The sequence below is a fragment of the Oryctolagus cuniculus genome, chromosome 1, assembly GCF_964237555.1.
Source record: "Oryctolagus cuniculus chromosome 1, mOryCun1.1, whole genome shotgun sequence".
NCBI classification, from domain to species: Eukaryota; Metazoa; Chordata; class Mammalia; order Lagomorpha; family Leporidae; genus Oryctolagus; species Oryctolagus cuniculus.
In genome coordinates this window covers 232,734,208-232,752,808 of record NC_091432.1, presented here as the reverse complement: position 1 = coordinate 232,752,808, position 18,601 = coordinate 232,734,208, and the positions used below count along the sequence as shown (strand labels likewise).

The window sequence follows — 18,601 nt, the reverse complement described above, 5'->3', positions numbered from 1 at the left end:
TCCGGGGGGCAGGCGTTACTGGGATCGCACCCAAGCTGGGAGATCCATGAGTCTGGGTTCGCACCGTGAGCCTTGGGTCTGCGTGATTCTGTGAGTTCAGGCTCCCGTGGCCCAGTGATCTCCAAGAGGACTTTCCCCCGCCCCCGAGGTCCGATCCCGAGCAGGGACCTGCAGTGCGGCCGCCGGACGTCCGTGTTCCGCTCAGCCCACTTGCTGCTAGCCGCTTGAGTACTTCCAAAAATGCGGTGCTGGGCTTTGTTGTCTTTTTTTCCTCATTGTTTCTTCCCTGAGCGTCCTGTTTGCTCCCTCCACGGCGTCGCGGGTGGCATCACAGCCAGGGAAGCTGGTGGAGCGGCGTCTGGATGTGGGAGCTCCCGAGTTCCTTTGCTTTCAGTGTGACCTGACACTGCGATTCCCCACGCACAGCAGTTTGGCTGTTCCCCCCGCTCCTAACTGTATTGCCCGGGGAGCCGTGTGCCAGCACCAGGCTGAGTCGAGGCAGTGTTTTCACTCTTAGCGTTGCCTAGTGTTAATTTCATGTTGTGTGATTTCTTTTATTTTGCAAATATGTTCAAAGAAGTCAAACTTTTTTCTTAAAAAAAAAAAAGATTGAGAGCCGGCGAGGTGGCGTAGCAGGTTAAAGCCCTCGCCTGCAGCACCAGTATCCCACCTGGGCGCCAATTTGAGTCCTGGCTGCTCCTCTTCCTGTCCAACTCTCTGCTGTGGCCTGGGAAAGCAGTGGAGGATGGCCCAGGTCCTTGGGCCCCTGTACCCACGTTGGAGACCCAGAGGAAGCTCCTGGCTCCTGTCTTCGGATCAGCTCAGCTCTGGCCATTACAGTCATTTGGGGAGTGAACCAGCAGAATGGAAGACCGACCGATCTCTCTCTCTCTCTCTCTCTCTCTCTCTCTCTCTCCTTCTCTCTGTGTGTAACTCTGACTTTCAAATAAATAAAATAATTCTTAAAAAAAGATCTATTTATTTATTTGAAAGGCAGAGTTAGAGAAACAGAGTTGGGGGGGGAGAGGTCTGGGGCCGGAACAGTGGCACAGTGGGTTAATGCCCTTGCCTGAAGCGCCAGCATCCCATATGGGCGCCGCTTCTAGTCCCAGCTGCTCCTCTTCCCATCCAGCTCTCTGCTGTGGCCTAGGAAAGCAGTGGAAGATGGCCCAGGCCCTTTGGCCCCTGCACCCATGTGGGAGGCCAGGAGTGAGCTCCTGGCTCCTGGCTTTGGATCGGCACAGCTCCAGCCGTTGCAGCTGGTTGGGGAGTGAACCATCGGATGGAGGATTTCTCTCTTTCTCTCTGCCTCTCCTTCTCTCTCTGTGTAACTCTGACTTTCAAATAAAATAAATAAATCTTTAAAAAAAAAAAAAAAAAAAAAGGAAAGAGGTCTTCCATCTGCTGGTTCACCCCCCAGATGGCCACAACAGCCAGAGCGAGGCCAGGCTGAAGCCAGGAGTTTCACCCGGGTCTCCCACGCGGGTGCAGGGGCCCAAGCACTTGGGCCATCTTCTGCTGCCTTCCCAGAGGCATCAGCAGGGAGCTGGATGGGAAGTGAAGCAGCCGGGACTTGAACCTGTGCACCTGTGCTCATGCGATGCTGGAATCACAGGCAGTGGCACAGCCTGCTGCAGCATCAGAGGGATGCGGGACCTCGTGGCGTGGAGGTCAGCTGCGTGGGTGAGGGGCCGGTGGGTGCTGTGGCACTGGTCATCCGTGCAGGCTGCAGCTGAGCGCAGCCTGTGCTGAAGGTGGTGGAGGTCAGGTCCTCCCAGCCGGCTTGGTTACACCGAGCGCTCGGGACAGCCGGGAACCTGGGACAGTCCAGTCGTTGGGAAATTCTAGCGGGATCGTGTCTTCGTGGTCTGTTGCCTCTCCCGTCTGTCTCTGGCTTTGTTCAGCCCCGAAGCTGAGAAGGGTTCTCATCCATCCGTTTGCTCTGTGACTCACCTGTCCCCTGGCCACCCGCAGGGCCGCGGATGGAGAATCACTGGTGTTCGGCTTTGAGGAATTTGCCTTCCGTTTTTTTCCCCTGCCGCCGCGTTTGCCGTGTTGTGAAATCTCCCGTGTGCCCCTAAGCACCTCTTGAGAGGCGGGCTGGTGACGACCTGGGGGTGGGCGTCTGCCTGTGCTGGGGGCCGGCCGTCTCCGAGTTCTGAGGATGCCACGGGGGCTCGCGTGGTGCTGGGGAGACAAAGGAGAAGGTTATCAAAATGACTGGAATGTGGACTAATGTTTCTGGACAGAGAGCGCAGTGTTTGGCAAATGCCTGCATCCAGCCGAGGGCACGCGCGGGCACTGAATCGTTCCCTTTCTGCCGCGCCCGCGCCCCGGGACCGCTGCCTCTGACATAATTTGCAAACGCAGAATGGGACATTGTCTCACGGAAACTGCAGCCCGCGGTCGCAAACAGCGCGGCTCAAGTTATGGTTTTTGAATTCCAGCTCGTCTGGGCCTTCAGCCGCCAGGGCTCGGTTTACAGGCGGTCGTCGGCCACGTGGGGTCACCGTGAGGCCTTCACCCAGGGCCCTCGCTGGGAGGATTCCCGGCACAGCGAGGGTCCCCGACCCCCGCTCCTGCGCCGCCCTGGGTCCTCGTTCTGTAACCCCGTGCGAGGAGACGTCCGGGAAGTCTCAGGAGAGCCCTGGTTCTGCGGGAGCCTGCGTGCCGGTTTTTCGGGCGGCGTTAGGGTCCCTGGAAGTGTTTGGCTCTGAATGTCTTTAGCTTTTTAAATCCTGAGCGGATGCCCTTCTGTGAGCAGCACAGGCCGTCCTGGGGCATTTGTGAGTTAAAGTAGAGCGCTAGGCCAGTATGTGATACAAGTTGACATTTCCTGGGCTTTTTAATTACCCTAGAGCTGTGCTTTAGTGTGTCATCGTCCTACCACGGACTACTGTGAAGGAGAAGCGACAGTAAGGGGTCGCTGTCAGCTTTCAGGGAGGAAGAAGGAGTTGACCGTGAATAGGGATCCTCAGGGTAACCAGCTCAGAGCACGAGTGACCCTGGCTGTTCCGGGAGGCTCCGTGTCCCTGGCTGTTCCGGGAGGCTCCTCGGGTCGGCGTGGGTGTCCGGGCCCGGAAGCAGGCCGGGTCCCCCCCCGCCCCGCGCCAGCTGAGCCGCGGAGTGTGGACTATTTTTACCATTTGTGGGAACGTCTCCGGCCAGTCGGCTACCTCGCCGCTCCGCATGCGAGGCGTGGTGCCGTTCCACGCTCGCTGCGCCACGGCCGTCACCACCAGGCTGACGTCTTTCCCGAACCCGCGAGCAGTCCTGAGCACGCCCCCGGCCTCCGTGTCGTAAAACGTCTGGCCCCGGCCGCCCGAGGGAACCGCTCACTGCGGCAACGGAGAAGACAATTAGATGAGAAGTGAACGGGGAAGTGCTCGGTCTGCTCGCGGGAGGGAAGTCAGTGCTGCGACTGCGGCTGCGGCTTAGTGTGTGAAACTTAAAAAGGCGGCTTTTTATTCAGAGCAAGAGAAGACGACGCAGAATTAGGGAGGGAGGGAGGGCGCGCCCAGCGCGGTTCTGCTGTCGCCGCTCTCACACCGGCGTCAGCGCCCAGCCAGAGCCGTGGAGGGCCCATTCACTCCCAGGGGGCAGCCGCCCGACAGCTCCGGGCTGTGCAGCACAGTCAGGGACGGACGGCAGCCAGGCGGCAGCGGTCACTCCCCCGCCCCAACCCGAGATGGACGTGGACCCCAGGATGTGTGAGTGAGCGTGTGTGTGTGCGTGTGTGTATATGTGGATGGGAGCACGTGTGTGTATGTATGTGTTTCTGTGTGAATGTGAGCATTGTGAATGTATGTATGTGAGTGCCTGCATGTGAACGTGAGTGTGTGTGCGCGCGAATGTGAGTACATGTGTGCATGTGTGTGAGTGTGAGTACATGTGTGCATGTGTGTGAGTACATGTGTGAATGTGCATGTATGAGTCCATGGGTGTGAGTGCATGGGTGTGAGTATGTATATGTATGTGTTTCTATGTGAATGTGAGTATTGTGACTGTATGTGTGAGTGCACGTGTGTGAACATGAGTACATGTGTGTGAGTGTGTATACATGAATGTGAGTACATGTGTGTTTGTATGTGTTTCTATGTGACTGAGTATGTGAGTGCGTGTGTGTGTGAGTGTGTGTATATGTGAATGTGAGTACATGTGTGCATGTGTGTGAGTACATGTGTGAATGTGAGTGTGTATGTGTGTGTGAGAGTGTGTGTCCTGGGGGAGGGAGGGTCATGGCTCCGACCACCTAGCACTTCCTGTGAGCCCCAGGCTGTGTTCGTGGCTTCCCCGTGGTGCCTCGTGGAATGTTTCCCTTTCACTGGTAGCCGCGGTCCGGCCAGGCCCAGGGCTCGGCCCTCATCCTGCCTCAACCACACAGGGGTGGGTTCGGGTCTCGTCCCCACCACTTCCTGACGGCAGGACACAAGCCTGGGCCCACTTCCTGTTTGTCACTGAGGCTGGGATGATGGGTGGCGAGGCCTCGGTGCAGCGTGTGGCCCAGTGGAGCCACAGCCTGGCAGCCGGCACTGCTGTCGTCCCAACCTTGCCTGTGCCCTGCTCCTCGGGCTGCATCGGGCGCTCCGTGCTCCGTTCTTGTCCGTGGATCTGCCCTTGATCAGTCGCGTGTTCTTGTCGATCTGCCTTCGATCAATCGCGTGTTCTTGTCGATCTGCCCTTGATCAGTCGCGTGTTCTTGTCGATCTGCCCTTGATCAATCGCGTGTTCTTGTCGATCTGCCGCTGATCGGTTTCGTGTTCTTGTCCATCTGCCGCTGATCGGTCGCGTGTTCCTCGAGCGTGCGAAGCGTCCAGGCCCTCACTGGGGGACTTACTGTCCAGGAATTCACACACCAGTCGGGTTGTGACCGGTCCCTTCCAGGAGGCCCTGTGAGCAAGCGACAGTGAGGCGGGGCGGCTGGGAAGGCTGAGCCAGCCGGAGTTGGACGGCTCCCCCACAGGAGCCCTGCGGAAGGGCGGCAGGTGGAGACGCGTCCACGGAGGGCGTCTCCCGGGGGCTGCAGCGGAAGGAGGCTGGGCAGAAACTGAGAGAGCAGAGGAGGGCAGGCAGCCGAGAGCTTGGTTCAGGGCACCGCAGTCAGACGCCGCTGGAGCCGGGCGGCCATCTGGACGAAGAGGCAGGGCGCAGCCGGGGGAGGAGGCTCAAAGCCACATGGTGAACGTGACCCTCCTGAATGCCACCACCAAACCTGTTCCTCCAGAGCTTTTTATTTATTTAGATTTATTTGATAGGTAGAGTTACAGAGAGAGGGGGAGAGGTCTTCCATCTGCTGGTTCACTCCTCAAATGGCCACAACAGCCAGGGCTGGGCCAGATCAGAGCCAGGAGCCAGGAGCCACATCCGGGTCTCCTGCATGGGTGCGGGGGCCCAAGCACTTGGGCCGTCCTCCACCGCTTCCCCAGGTGCATCAGCAGGGAGCTGGATCAGAGGCGGGGCAGCCGGGACTCAAACCAGCGCCCATGTGGGATGTGGGCGTCACAGCTTAACCCGCCACGCCACAGCCCGGCGCCAGCGACTGCGTCTGCAGCGTCAGGATTTCCTAGCGATTCCCATTGCTGCTTCTACTTCCGTCACCGTTTCAGACGTCCTGAGTCTCCTTCCCGCTGTTCTTCCCGCTCGCGTTCTCGTGGGGCCCGTCCTCCTCTGCCGTGGCTGCTCTCGGGCTGTCCCACTGTTTCCTCACTGGCCGACGATCATCTTTTATGTAGGAGCTTCTTCCCTGGCCTCCGGTGCCACGGGGCTGAGCTTCCTCCCCAGCCTCCGGTGCCACGGGGCTGAGCTTCCTCCCCGGCCTCCGGTGCCACGGGGCTGAGCTTCTTCCCCGGCCTCCCATGCCTCGGGGCTGAGCGTCTTCCCCGGCCTCCGGTGCCACGGGGCTGAGCTTCCTCCCCGGTCTCCCATGCCACGGGGCTGAGCTTCCTCCCCGGCCTCCCGTGCCACGGGGCTGAGCTTCTTCCCCGGCCTCCCATGCCACGGGGCTGAGCTTCCTCCCCGGTCTCCCATGCCACGGGGCTGAGCTTCCTCCCCGGTCTCCCATGCCACGGGGCTGAGCTTCCTCCCCGGCCTCCCGTGCCTCGGGGCTGAGCGTCTTCCCTGGCCTCCCGTGCCACGGGGCTGAGCTTCCTCCCCGGCCTCCCGTGCCACGGGGCTGAGCTTCTTCCCCGGCCTCCCGTGCCACGGGGCTGAGCGTCTTCCCTGGCCTCCCGTGCCACGGGGCTGAGCTTCCTCCCCGGCCTCCCGTGCCCCGGGGCTGAGCTTCCTCCCCGGCCTCCCGTGCCACGGGGCTGAGCCTCTTCCCCAGCCTCCCGTGCCACGGGGCTGAGCTTCCTCCCCGGCCTCCGGTGCCACGGGGCTGAGCCTCTTCCCCGGCCTCCCGTGCCACGGGGCTGAGCTTCCTCCCCGGCCTCCCGTGCCACGGGGCTGAGCTTCCTCCCCGGCCTCCGGTGCCTCGGGGCTGCGGAAGCGAACCCCGAAGCAAGCTGCAGCAGTTTCTGCCAGACCACCTGGAACTCATTCTTATGCTAATTTCCCGGCGGGGGACCGCGTGGGCCATCTGTGCAGCCCTCACAGAGCATTCCCTTCCCCACTGCGCCCACGGCCCAGGACCCGCACGGCCTTCTCCCTCTGGTCCCCGACGTGCAGCGAGGAGGAAGCCTCCCTCACTCTGGACCTCACGGGCAGGGCCTTGGTGCCCACCCGACCCTCGGCGAGGCATCTGGCGACTCAGAGCCCCGGGCGTTCTGGCCCAGGGCAGGTGCGCTGTTGGTCTTCGGGCCGTGGCAGCCGTCTCTCTAGAGCTGCCCTGCACGGCCCTGGCCGCATTCCTGTCCTTGCCAGTGCACTCCGTGGCTGCCCGGCCGTTAGCATTCAGCCGGCGTGCAGGCTGAAGGTCCGCACCGCAGGGACCCTGTTCCGGGGGAGGCTGTTTATTAACGAGACCAGGGAAGAGGGAGTCCATCTCAACCCCACTGTATCGAAGACCGCATCGGCTGCCAGTGACCCTGCGTGAGACACCAGGGAGGGGCTGGTCCCTGATGGATGCCGGAGCCGGATCTCTGGGTTCATCCCCGCCTGTCTGTGCCAGCCTGCTTGGGCCTGTGCCACCGTCCAGATGAACGGGCGCCAGCGCTCGCTGCCTCTCTGTTAGCTCCCCTTGGGTGAACGGATCCTGAACGTCTCCCCTGAACCGAGGCCTGGGGCAGAGCCTTCTCCAGGGCTGCTTAGCGAGCGAACGGCCGAGCCCCATCGAGATTCGGTCTCCGGTGCTGTCTCTCCTTACTCTCTTCTTCTGTTGCAGGGACTGTGCGCCCGGGGAACCCCCCGGGGCTGGAAAGTTGTAAGAGTATTAAAAAAAAAGTCAGGAAATTGCTGGAATATTTGGAGCATATTTCTTTGGTTAACTTATTTTGAGGCTTTTCTCTGTTTTGTATTTTAGCTGCCCTTGTAATTGATCAAAGACAGACTCGTTGTTTTGGCAAGAGGCCCCGGCCTGGGAGTCTCGACCAGAACCCACAGCGCTCTGCCTGCGTAGGGGTTTTCAAGGCATTCTTAGCTTCGGACTTGGGGATGTCGGCAGTTGCAGCCGTTGGCCGGGAGATTGAAGCAGTAACACTTCACCGGCAGCTCGCTCCGCTCGGAGGGTCGTCTCAGTCTCTCTCTGTGTCAGTGTTCGTCCCAGGGCAGCCGCTTCCCAGAGCAGTGTTTTTGACTGGGTCTCGAGGCAGCCAAACCTCTTCCGCCCATCCCTGCTCTGGGAACTAGTGTTAGGACCTGCCTTCACCTTCCTGGCAAAATAAGATATTCCTTCCCAGCCCCTCTCCAGGAGTGGTGAGTGTTGAACTGGTCGTTTTTATTAAAGATTTATTTATTTATTTGAGAGAGGCAGAGAGAGAGAGAGAGAGAGAGAGAGGTCTTCCATCCGATGCTTCACTCCACAAATGGCCGCAATGGCCAGAGCTGCGCTGATCCGGAGCCAGGAGCTTCCTCCTGGTCTCCCATGCAGGTGCAGGGCCCCAAGGACTCGGGCCATCTTCTACTGCTTTCCCAGGCCACAGCAGGGAGCTGGATTGGAAGTGGAGCAGCCAGGACCTGAACAGGCACCCATATAGGATGCTGGCACTGCAGGCGTAGCTTTACCCACTGTGCCCCAGCGCCAGCCCCTCTCGCTCTGTTTCTCTCTCTCTCTCTCATTTGGTCTTATTCAGCCTTTCCATTAAAGTAAATTTTGAAAAAGAAAAACTGAGTGAAATCCGTTTTGCTCCAGATCCTTGACAAGTGCTGGGGAATCAGCGTGTCAGGTCGCGTTTGCAGGGTTCTCCACGCATTGCTGTTTGCTGAGCTGAATGACCTAGGGACAGGTGGGGGCCGTGTCGGCAGTGGGGCTGTCGCTGTCCCGCCTGTACGGTTCTGGAAGTGAGTTACAGCAAGCGGGTTTGTGTCACCGGGAGAAAGGTGGCCGGGTTGTTGGTGAGCAGGTTTGGTTTTGTGTATGCTGGCAATGGCTCCGGGAGAGAATCAGGCAGCCGGTGCCCTGCTGGGTTCCTGGCCCTGGGCCGGGGCCCATCTGCCTGCTCGGTGGAGCTGCCGCAGGGCCAGGCCTTGCACGGTGATTACACGCACCTCTGCAGAGTGCGACACGCAGAGTTCTCAGAGGCTGGGGCAGGGGGGACCGCACTCCCCGCACGCCCCGTTCCATCCTGCCGTCTCCGCCCACCGTTGTGGTGCAGTGAACCCTGAGTCTGGTTGCCGGAGCCGCGGTGCTGTCCGATGTCCCCCAAGGACTGGTGTCAGAGGTGGACGTCTGTGGTGTGCTGGACCCTTTGACAGAGGGACAGGTGGCTTTCCCGAACCTCTGGCCGCCGCGGTGTTACATAGTTTCTCATCTGAGGGACAGCAGTGTGCGCGATGCTGAGACACAAGCACACGTAAACATGGTCCCGGAAAATGCAGTTGGGGCTGGAGTGCCGGCGGGCAGTGATGCCGCCACCTGCAACCCCATGGGCGCCGGTTCGAGTCCCGGCCGCTCCACTTCCCATCCAGCTCCCTGCTGGTGCACCTGGCAAGAGCTCGGGGCCCCTGCGCCACAGGGGAGACGGGAGGAAGTTCCTGGCTGTGGCCTGCCTGTTGTGATTCCTTCCTGTAGCTCTGCCTTTCGGATCAACAAACAAATCCTGAGAGACAGAGAAAGGGGAGGAGAGAGGATGGAGTTAAAAGTTCATTTCACTGTAAAAAAAATTCTGACATCCATGCCTCAGTACTGTCCTGCTGCCTGTTTGCCATGGACCATGCATTGATTGCAAAACAATTTTTGTACCAAAATAAACTCATCTTCCAATTTTATTCCCCCCCCTAACTTTTTAAAGTGCTGTTGCGTAAATGGAACCGTCCGTGTCCACTCGTGTGGTTAAAACTCAAGCCACGGGCAGCCTTGGATGGAGACGGGAGGGTGCCGTGTGGTTAGCGAGCCCGTGTGCCCCGGCTGCTCCGCTGCCGGCCGCGGGACAGCCTGCAGAACTGTGCTTGCTCTCAGGTGTTCGGGGGGAAGGACGATTGGATTAGAGCACGATTTGGCCCCGTCCCTCGGAGTGGCTCACGGCGTCTGTCTAGACCCATCAGGACCCCCAACAGCGTCTCTGTCTAGACCCATCAGGACCCCCAACAGCGTCTCTGTCTAGACCCATCAGGACCTCCAGGTCGGGCTGCAGTGCCGCTCCTGCCACCCTGGCCCCCGGGGGTCCTCGCTAGGACTCCCCCAGAGTGAGGTCACTGCCTGCAGGCCACGTCCTCGCGCCCCCTTCCCGTCATCTGGGGGAGTCCCCAGGGGTTTGCCAAAGACATTCCCAGGTTGAAGCTCCGTCTTTCCGGTGGAGACCACAGAAGGCGTCCAGATCTCGTCCCCGGCGTCTGCGACTGCCAGCCGCGGGCGGCTGTGGCCGTTCTGGACTTTTTAGAATATTTTCTCTAAATTCTGCAAGTCTGACTCATCCGGAGCAAAACAAAACAAAGCAGGGCTCAGCACAGGTCTGCCCCGGGTGAGGCCGCCGTCCCAGGCACCTCCCTGCATTCTAAGACCGGGTGTGTGTGTGTGTGTGTGTGTGTGTGTCCGGGGTGTGTGTCGGGTGTGTGTGTGTGTGTGTGTCTGGGGTGTGTATGTATGTGTGTGTGTGTCCGGGGTGTTTGTCTCCGTTGAGTTAGGAGAAACCGCTCAGCCTCGGCCCTGGTTTAGAATGGAAACCCTGCCCCTCCGAGACCCCGGATGGGGAAGTGGGGGCGGGGGGCCTGCCTGGCCGTCAGCAGGTGAACCTCTGAGACACCTGCCACCCAGCAGGGCCTCGGGATGCGCCTCTGCAAGTGCTTGTGACGTCTTTCCTTCCCTGCATCTGTAGTCGTGAGTAACCGACGCGCCGCCAGCGTTAGAGGACTCTCCCATCGCGGTGGAAAAACAGACAGCCGCTCTCCCCATGGCAGCGTCTCGGCCCGAGGGCCAGCCGTCCTGGCGGTGTGTGAGTCCCCCGGTGCAGCCACAGCGAGCGCGTGCCTGTGGACGCGGTGGGCCTCGCCGGGCGACGTCCCGGGCCGAGAGCAGGCTGCCTGAGCAGGCCGTGCCCGCGGGAGCGCTGCCCGGTTGGTTTTCTGCTCGGCTGCCCTCCAGGCTGGAGCCGTGCGCCTTCTGCCTGACTCAGCTCTCCCACGGTTTAGGTCTGGCGGTCCTGAGCCGGGTCACAGGATCGCGGCGCATAAACAGGAAGAAGGCGATGGCGGGGATTCCGGGAAGTGGGAGGAAGGGGACCCCAGCCGCAGCCGCTTCCGAGCCGGGGGTGCCGGGGGTGCCGCGGTGCCGGCTCTGAGACTCTCTGGGGGAGGTTGGCGAGTGAAACGGAGAACGGCTTCTGTCAGGGACAGGGGAGCCAGATTCGAACTCACAGCCAAAACGATTTTATTCAAGAAGAAAAATAAACCACAGAGGTGGCCGACTGCTGGCTGGGTCTTGTGTACCCGGGGTGGGCCAAGGGTCGGCGCGGAGGGCAGTGGGGGGAGCCGAGGGAGGGGTGGGGCAGAGCTGGGCTCTGGGAAGGAGGCAGGGGTGAAGGGGTCAAGAGGATTTCACCTGCTTTCGGGCGAGGAGCTACCGTGGCCCAGGCCCGTGTCCTGGTTCTGCCGGCTGAGACGCGTGGGGGCTGGTGGGGCTTTCCCTGGGTTTCTGTGTGTCCAGAACAACTCAGTAAATGCAGAAGCTGTGGGTAATCCTAACGGGTCGGAGAGTCTGGGGTTGGACGCGTTGGAGGAACAGATGGGGTGTGGGGGCTGGGCAGGCCAAAGGGTGTGCGTGTGTGTGTGTGTGTGTGTGTGTCCAAAGGAGGTGGAGTTTTGAAGGTAGCTGGGGATTTTAATATTTTGGAGACTGGCCAAAGAGACCGAGCCGTGGACACCAGCAGGGGCGGAAGCCGAAGCAGATGGCCAGGGAGGGAGTTGCGGGGCCGCCGGCAGAGCCCGCGGGGCCACGAACAGGGGCTCCAACGCACCAGACCCTGCCCAGACCCTGCCGGCCCTGCGGGGTCCCCGCCCGGGGTGGGGTGCCAATCCCGCCACCTGCAGGAGCCCGCAAGGCGGAAAACCGGGTCAGGTCACCTGGGGAGTGGGCCGAGCCAGCGTCTGGGCCACCTATCCTGGGGCTGGCTGGCTGGCTGGTGCCGGTGGTCTCTGCCCCCCGTGACAGCGGTGCAGGGCGGTAAAGCAGTGTGCAGAGCACCCGGCCGCCTGGCTGGGGTCCTGCCCGGTCCGTGGCTCAGCGTGGGGACTCTGCCACCCACCCGGCACCGAGCCGAGCCTTGACCCGGTGGGGCTGGGCGTCCGGCGCGCTGCTTGGAGTGTCCGTGCGCTCGCTCCTCACGTCTTAGGCATGCGCTTGAGTTAGAAGAAACCGGTTTAAAAGGAGGCGCCATGCCCACCACTGCTTCAGAGGTTGCCAGAGGTCATGGAAAATGAAATTAAAAGACGGTTTTGATGCAAAGAACGTGTAAAACCCTGTTTATAAGGGGTCTTCAAAAAGTTCACGGAAATGTACATTAAAAGAAAAAGTGGGCGTGGATTTCAAAGCTTTTCTTGCACCAAAATTAATTTTCTGTCTTAATTCCATTTTCCACAGAGTCTTTGACGGGCCCACACAGAGTTTTAGACACGCCCCCGTAGACCTGTGGTCTAGGTCATAGGCTGTAGGTTAGACATAGGCTCCTTCCGAGCGCGAACCCTCTTGGGAATCGAGTAAACATAGTTATGGATTCTCCTCCCCCTCCTCAAAGAAAAGGCAGTGCGTGTGTGGAGAGGCGGGTGGGCACCCTGGTGTCAGAGTGGGCCCGGGAGGCCTGGGGGACGGGGCACTGGACAGTGCGCAGACCGGCGGGGTTTGCAGCAGGGTGGCATTCGCATTGCTTGCCCTAAGGAAATTCACATTCAAAACATCCCCTGCCCCAAAAAACCCCACTCACTAACGGCGGTCCCTTGGAGGGCAGCCCCGGGCTGACTCCTGCCCGGAGTGAGGGACCGTTGTGCCCGCAGGCCCGGCAGCAGGCGCAGGTGCGGCACCAGATGGCAGAGGACAGCAAAGCCGACTACTCCTCGGTCCTGCAGAAGTTCAACCAGGAGCAGCACGCGTACTACCACGCCCACATCCCCGGCATCTTCCAGGTGAGGCCGCGGCCCTCGCCCTGCCCGCGCGTCGTGTTCTAGATGCTTCTGCAGCCCCGGACGCCGCCGCCGCCGCCGCAGCCCGGGGGAGTGTCTCCGGAGCCGCCCGCTTTGCACGGGTCACCGTGTCCTCGCCAGGTGTGGAGCCGGGAGTCGCGGCCCAGGTCGCGGGAGGCAGAGCAGCTGCCGTAGACCCGCAGGTCTGAGCACCTGGACGTCTCCCCTTGGACTGCTTCATTCTGACAATTTTGGTTGTCAAAAATAGCACGAGGAAACCTACATATGCGGGGGGGTACTTGAAGAAGTTCATGGAGAAATGGAATTAAAAGAAGATATGTTTATTTTGGTGCAAAAAATGTTGAGGTCCATGCATAGTTTTTTTTTTTTAAGATTTATTTATTTATTTATTTGAAAGTCACAGTTACACACAGAGAGAAGCAGAGGCAGAGAGAGAGAGAGAGAGAGAGAGAGAGAGAGAGAGGTCTTCCATCTGCTGGTTCACTCCCGAGTTGGCCGCAACGGCCAGAGCTGCGCTGATCCGAAGCCAGGAGCCAGGAGCTTCCTCCAGGTCTCCCACACGGGTGCAGGGGCCCAAGCACTTGGCCATCCTCCACTGCTTTCCTGGGCCACAGCAGAGAGCTGGATCGGAAGCGGAGCAGCCAGGACTAGAACCAGCGCCCATATGGGATGCCGGCGCTGCAGGCGGTAGCTTAACCCGCTGCCCCACAGCTCCGCCCCCATGCAGTTTTTCCATGAACTTTTTGAATACCCTCCGGTGCATGGATTTCCACCGTTTCTGTGCCAGGACATTTTTGAGGTGCCCCGTACATATTCCCCTGCTTGGGAATCTTTCTACAAATGTGAGTCCGGTTACAGAAAACAACGATTCGCTTTTTGACATGCAGCCGCAGGCACGCTGGTTATGTCTCCGCCAGGGCCGAGTTGGAGCAGCCAAAGACAGTGCTTTCTGTTAGCTGTCACTTTAAAACTCCTGCGTGGGGCTGAGGCTCTGCCCGGTGGAGGCGTGGGAGGCACGCACCGGGCGGCCCCGCTGAGCCCCCGGCTTGCCCTGCCTCCAAGCCCGCCTCCTTCCTGGGGAGTTTCGGGAGGTCACGGTACCGCCAGGGAGCACCTTCCTGCCAGAAGGGTGGGACGCGTTGATTTCACACTAAGTCGGATTTTGCAGAAAATACAAGAGATGGAGGAGAGGCGGATCGTGCGGCTGGGGGAGTCCATGAAGATGTACGCCGAGGTGGACCGGCAGGTCATGCCCATCATCGGGAAGTGCCTGGACGGCATCGTGAAGGCAGCCGAGTCCATCGACCAGAAAAACGCAAGTATCGGCCCCGCGGCTGCGAACCGCCGAGCCCGCGCCTCCCTTCTGCCCTCCCTTCCCCCTCCCACGGCACGTGCCGGGGAGGCGCTGGGGTCCCAGGCGCCTTGCCGCTGGGGCAGCCCCGCTTGAGAGCCCTTTATGAAAACCTCTGGGTCTTGGACTTAGCTCTCTCACTTCCTTTTGCACAAAACATTTCGTCAGTGGTCACTGAGACGTTTCCGAATTAAAGTGTTTTCTTTTTTAAGTTTTATTTGAAAGGCAGAGTTACAGAGCGGGAGAGGCCGAGAGCGGTCTTCCATCTGCTGGTTCACTCCTCAGTTGGCCGCCACTGCTGGGGCTGCCCTAGGCTGGAGCCAGGAGCCAGGAGCTTCTTCCGGGTCTCCCACGTGGGTGCAGGGCCCAAGGACTTGGGCCATCCTCCACTGCTTTCCCAGGCACATTAGCAGGGAGCTGGATCAGAAGTGGAGCAGCCGGGACTCGAACCAGTGCTTGCCCCTGTCTGGGAAAATCTGACCGTCTAGATTTCGAGGATTTTCTCCCATCACGGGAACCCGCTTCTCTGTTACAACTGCTCATCCCCACCCCCACCCCCACGACCCCCGCACTGCTAGCCCAGGGCCTGGGCTTCCTCTTCCTCGCACCGTCAGCACTGCCGGCCCTGCCTCCTCCTGGTTCCCGGGACATCTCGCCGCCCGCCTGGGCTGGTCTCAGTCTCCTTTGTGGCTGCTTCCTCCTCCTCTCTTCCTCCGCAGGCCCCAGCCCTCGCCCGGTCTCGGCATTCGCTGTCCGCAGTAGGGGCCAGGCTCTCAGAGCGCCCCTCCCCGCCCACGCTGGCCCATCTACTGCACCTCTGGGCCTCGCTGTGGGCGTCCAGATTCACCTGCCGTGGGGTTTCCCGCCTGGATGACCGGCTGGCCCGTTTTCTGTCTCTGTCACAAAATACCTGGGGCTGAATACTTAGAAAGAGACAGCGTACGGGGCAGGCGTAACGTGGCGTAGCAGGTGAAATGCCAGCGAAGAGGCCGCGCCCCGCATCAAGCACCTGAGTCCATTCCTGGCTGCGGCTCCCGACTCTGCTTCCCGCCGAGGCAGGCCCTGGGAGGCCGCGGTGATGGCTCAAGTGGCTGCGGCCCTGCCACCCACGCCGGAGACCGGGTTGAGCTCTGGCTCCAGCCATTGTGTGCATTTGGGAAGTAAACCATTAGAGAAGAGCATTCTCTCTCTCTCTCTCTCTCTCTCTCTCTCTCTCTCCAGGACAAGACAAGAGGTTGCTTTAGCTCCAGGTTATGGAGGCTGAAAGCCCAGTAGCAGGCAGCCCCGTGTGGCCCTGCTGCGGGCCCTACTGACTCCTCACGCCATAGCACTGGTGTCCCTGCAGGGGTGTGTGCAAGGGGGAGGGAGCCTGCATTTGTCCCAGCCCAGCGGGCTGCCAGGGACCTGACCCCTCCAGCCTCCAGCTTAGCCACTGCGACCAGGCCCGCACACCAAGGCCTGGGGGGGACACTCGAGGGCCGTTTCTACGCCATGGCCCTGCCCCGCCCTCCCTGTGGCCCTCCCTCTCTGCACCCAGCCACAGGAATCCTCCCGACGCGTGTCAGTCTACAGCCCTGCAAATGTGCGGCACCTGGGACGGCCCCTCCCCCCAGGCCCCGCCCCCTGCCTCAGTGCCGATCCTGCCCTCCACAGAGAGCCTTGTCGTACGTGGAGCATGGCCGCCTCTGCCCAGGAGCGTCCAGGGACGCCTGTCTCCCTTGGCAGGAGCCAAAGTCACATGGGGTACAAAGCCCTGAGCTGGCCACAGAGCCCTGCCCACCCTATTTATCTCTGGCGCATCCCCTGTCCTCCGTGCCCTCCCCGACATCCTAGCCACAGTGGCCCCTGGACTTTCCTGAAAACTGCGGACCCCTCCTCCCAGCTCTTCTCTGCCTGGACCCCCCACCTTGTCTGCAGGGTCACCCCTCACCCCCTTGGGGTCTACTCGAGCGGCCGACTGCTTCATTCTGCTGGGTCTACTTTAAGGTCCTGGGGCCAGTGTTGCGATGCTGCCGGCTAAGCTACCGCTGGCCAGGCAGGCAGCCCATACCAGAGTGCTGGTTTCAGTCCCGGCTGCTCCACTTCTGAGCCAGCTCCCTGCTGATGCGCCTGGGAAAGCAGAGGAAGATGGCCCAGGTGCTTGGGGCCCTGTAACACACGTGGGAGACCAAGGTGGATTTCCTGGCTGGAAATTTGGCCTGGCCCAGCCCTGACTGTTGTGGCCATCTGGGGAGTGAACCAGCCAGGGGAAGATCTCTTCTCTCTCTCTCTTTGTCTCTCTGTCACTGTCACTCTGTCTTTGAAATAAATAACTGTTTTAAAAAGAATTCAGTGAGGGCCGGCACTGTGGTGTAATGGGTAAAGTCGTTGCCTTTAGCGGTGCCAGTTCGAGACCCGGCTGCTCCACTTCTGATCCACACCCTGCTGATGCGCCTGGGAAAGCAGAGGAAGACAGCCCAAGTGCTGGGCCTCTGCACAACACGGGAGACCCGGAGGAAGCTCCTGGCTCCTGACCGGCCCAGCTCCGGCCATTGTGACCATTTGGGGAGTGAACCAGCAGATGGAAGTTTTATGTCTCCCTCTGTGTGTCTTCTCTCTCTCTCTAACTCTGCCTTTCAAATAAATAAATCAATCTTTAAAACAAACAATGAGAATCCAGCGGTCACTGTGCAGGCGCCTGGCTTAGTGGTTAAGGTGCAGCTGGACAGCTGCGGCCCCGTCGTCTGCTGGCTCAAGTCCCAGCCCCACTGCTGATTCCGGGCTCCTGCGGCATGCGCACCGTGGGGCTGCCAGGGTGCGGCGAGTGCTCGGGTCCCTGCCTGTGGGAGGCCTGGATGCGGTTCCTGCTCTGGCTTTGGCCCGTCCCATTTGGGGAATAAACCAGCAGAGGGAAGCTCTCTCTCGCTCGCTCTGCCTCTCTTTCCTTCTCTCTCTCCTCTCTGCCTTTCAAATAAATAAAAATAAATTTTAAAAAGAACTTACCAAAAAAAAAAAGATTTCTGGGAAAGGCAGAGTGACAGAGAGAAGCAGACAGACAGAGGTCTTGCGTCCTCTGGTTCAGTCCCCAGATGGCTGTGACATTTGGGGCTGGGTCAGAGCTAAGCTAGGAGCCAAGAACTCCATTCAGGTCTCTGGAGTGGGTGCAGGGACCCAGGTACTGGGCCGTCTCCTGCTGCTTTCCCAGGCGCATCAGCAGGGAGCTGGATCGGGAGTGGAGCAGCCGGGAGTCACCTGGCACTCGTGTGGGATTCTGGCGAGGGCTTAACCTGCTGTACCCCAGTCCCAGCCCCTAGAAGGTATTCATGGGAACCAGGTTTTTGAATCACATGTTGTTCAAGGGAATTACATAATCATAAGCCATTGATTTTTTTTCCCTGCTTTCAACATGCCAGTTTTTGTTTGTTTGTTTTGTTTTTGTTTGTTTGTTTTTTGGTTTTTTTTTTTTGACAGATAGAGTTAGACAGTGAGAGAGAGACAGAAAGATCTTTCCGTTGGTTCACTCCCCAAATGGCCGGAGCTATGCCGATCCGAAGCCAGGAGCCAGGTGCTTCCTCCTGGTCTCCCATGGGGTGCAGGGCCCAAGCACTTGGGCCACCCTCCACTGCCTTCCCAGGCCACAGCAGAGAGCTGGCCTGGAAGAGGAGCAACCGGGACTAGAACCCGGCACTCATGGGATGCCGGCGCCGCAGGCGGAGGATTAACCAAGTGAGCCACGGCACCAGCCCTACACGCACCAGTTTTTAACCAAAACTTCTTTCTCCAAATGTAGAAAAACAGGTAAGGGCCGGTGCCACGGCTCACTAGGCTAATCCTCTGCCTTGCGGCGCCGGCACACCGGGTTCTAGTCCCGGTCGGGGCGCCAGATTCTGTCCTGGTTGCCCCTCTTCCAGGCCAGCTCTCTGCTGTGGCTCGGGAGTGCAGTGGAGGATGGCCCAAGTGCTTGGGCCCTGCACCCCATGGGAGACCAGGATAAGTACCTGGCTCCTGCCATCGGATTAGCGCCGTAGCGCGCCAGCCGCGGCGGCCATTGGAGGGTGAACCAACAGCAAAAGGAAGACCTTTCTCTCTGTCTCTCTCACTGTCCACTCTGCCTGTCAAAGAAAAGAAAGAAAGAAAGAAAGAAAGAAAGAAAGAAAGAAAGAAAGAAAGAAAGAAAGAAAGAAAGAAAGAAAGAAAAATAGGTATTCAAAGTATCTTCGAATCTCAACGACAGACAGAGCTTTACAGACTGCGCTGGTCACAGGCAGTGATGAGACTCTTACTAGAAAAAACCGGCTGCCAGTGAGGGTCATTCCGCAGAGCGGCTGTCGGAGGTCGTCGGAACTTATCCTCAGCAAGTCTCTGTTCGTGGCTGTGATTTCAGGACTCCCAGCTGGTCGTCGAAGCTTACAAGTCCGGCTTCGAGCCGCCGGGCGACGTGGAGTTCGAGGATTATTCCCAGCCCATGCAGCGCGCCGTGTCCGACCACAGCCTGTCCAGCTCGCGCGGGGAGGGCAAAGCGGAGCCCAAGTTCGCGGGCAAATC

At 59.9% G+C, this 18,601-nt stretch overlaps 1 protein-coding gene across 15 annotated transcripts in view; it reads left to right on the top strand.

Annotated features, from left to right (window-relative positions):
• FNBP1 (formin binding protein 1) overlaps nt 1-18,601 on the top strand; it is a 122,200-nt gene that overhangs the window by 80,526 nt on the left and 23,073 nt on the right. For all 15 annotated transcript variants that reach the window (XM_070058004.1, XM_070057991.1, XM_070057982.1 and 12 more), the window contains exons 7-9: nt 12,580-12,708; nt 13,895-14,041; nt 18,441-18,601. The exon at nt 18,441-18,601 is cut by the window's right edge and continues 37 nt beyond it. In XM_070058004.1, coding sequence (XP_069914105.1) covers nt 12,580-12,708; nt 13,895-14,041; nt 18,441-18,601 — 437 coding nt within the window. The remainder of the gene's footprint in view (nt 1-12,579; nt 12,709-13,894; nt 14,042-18,440) is intronic.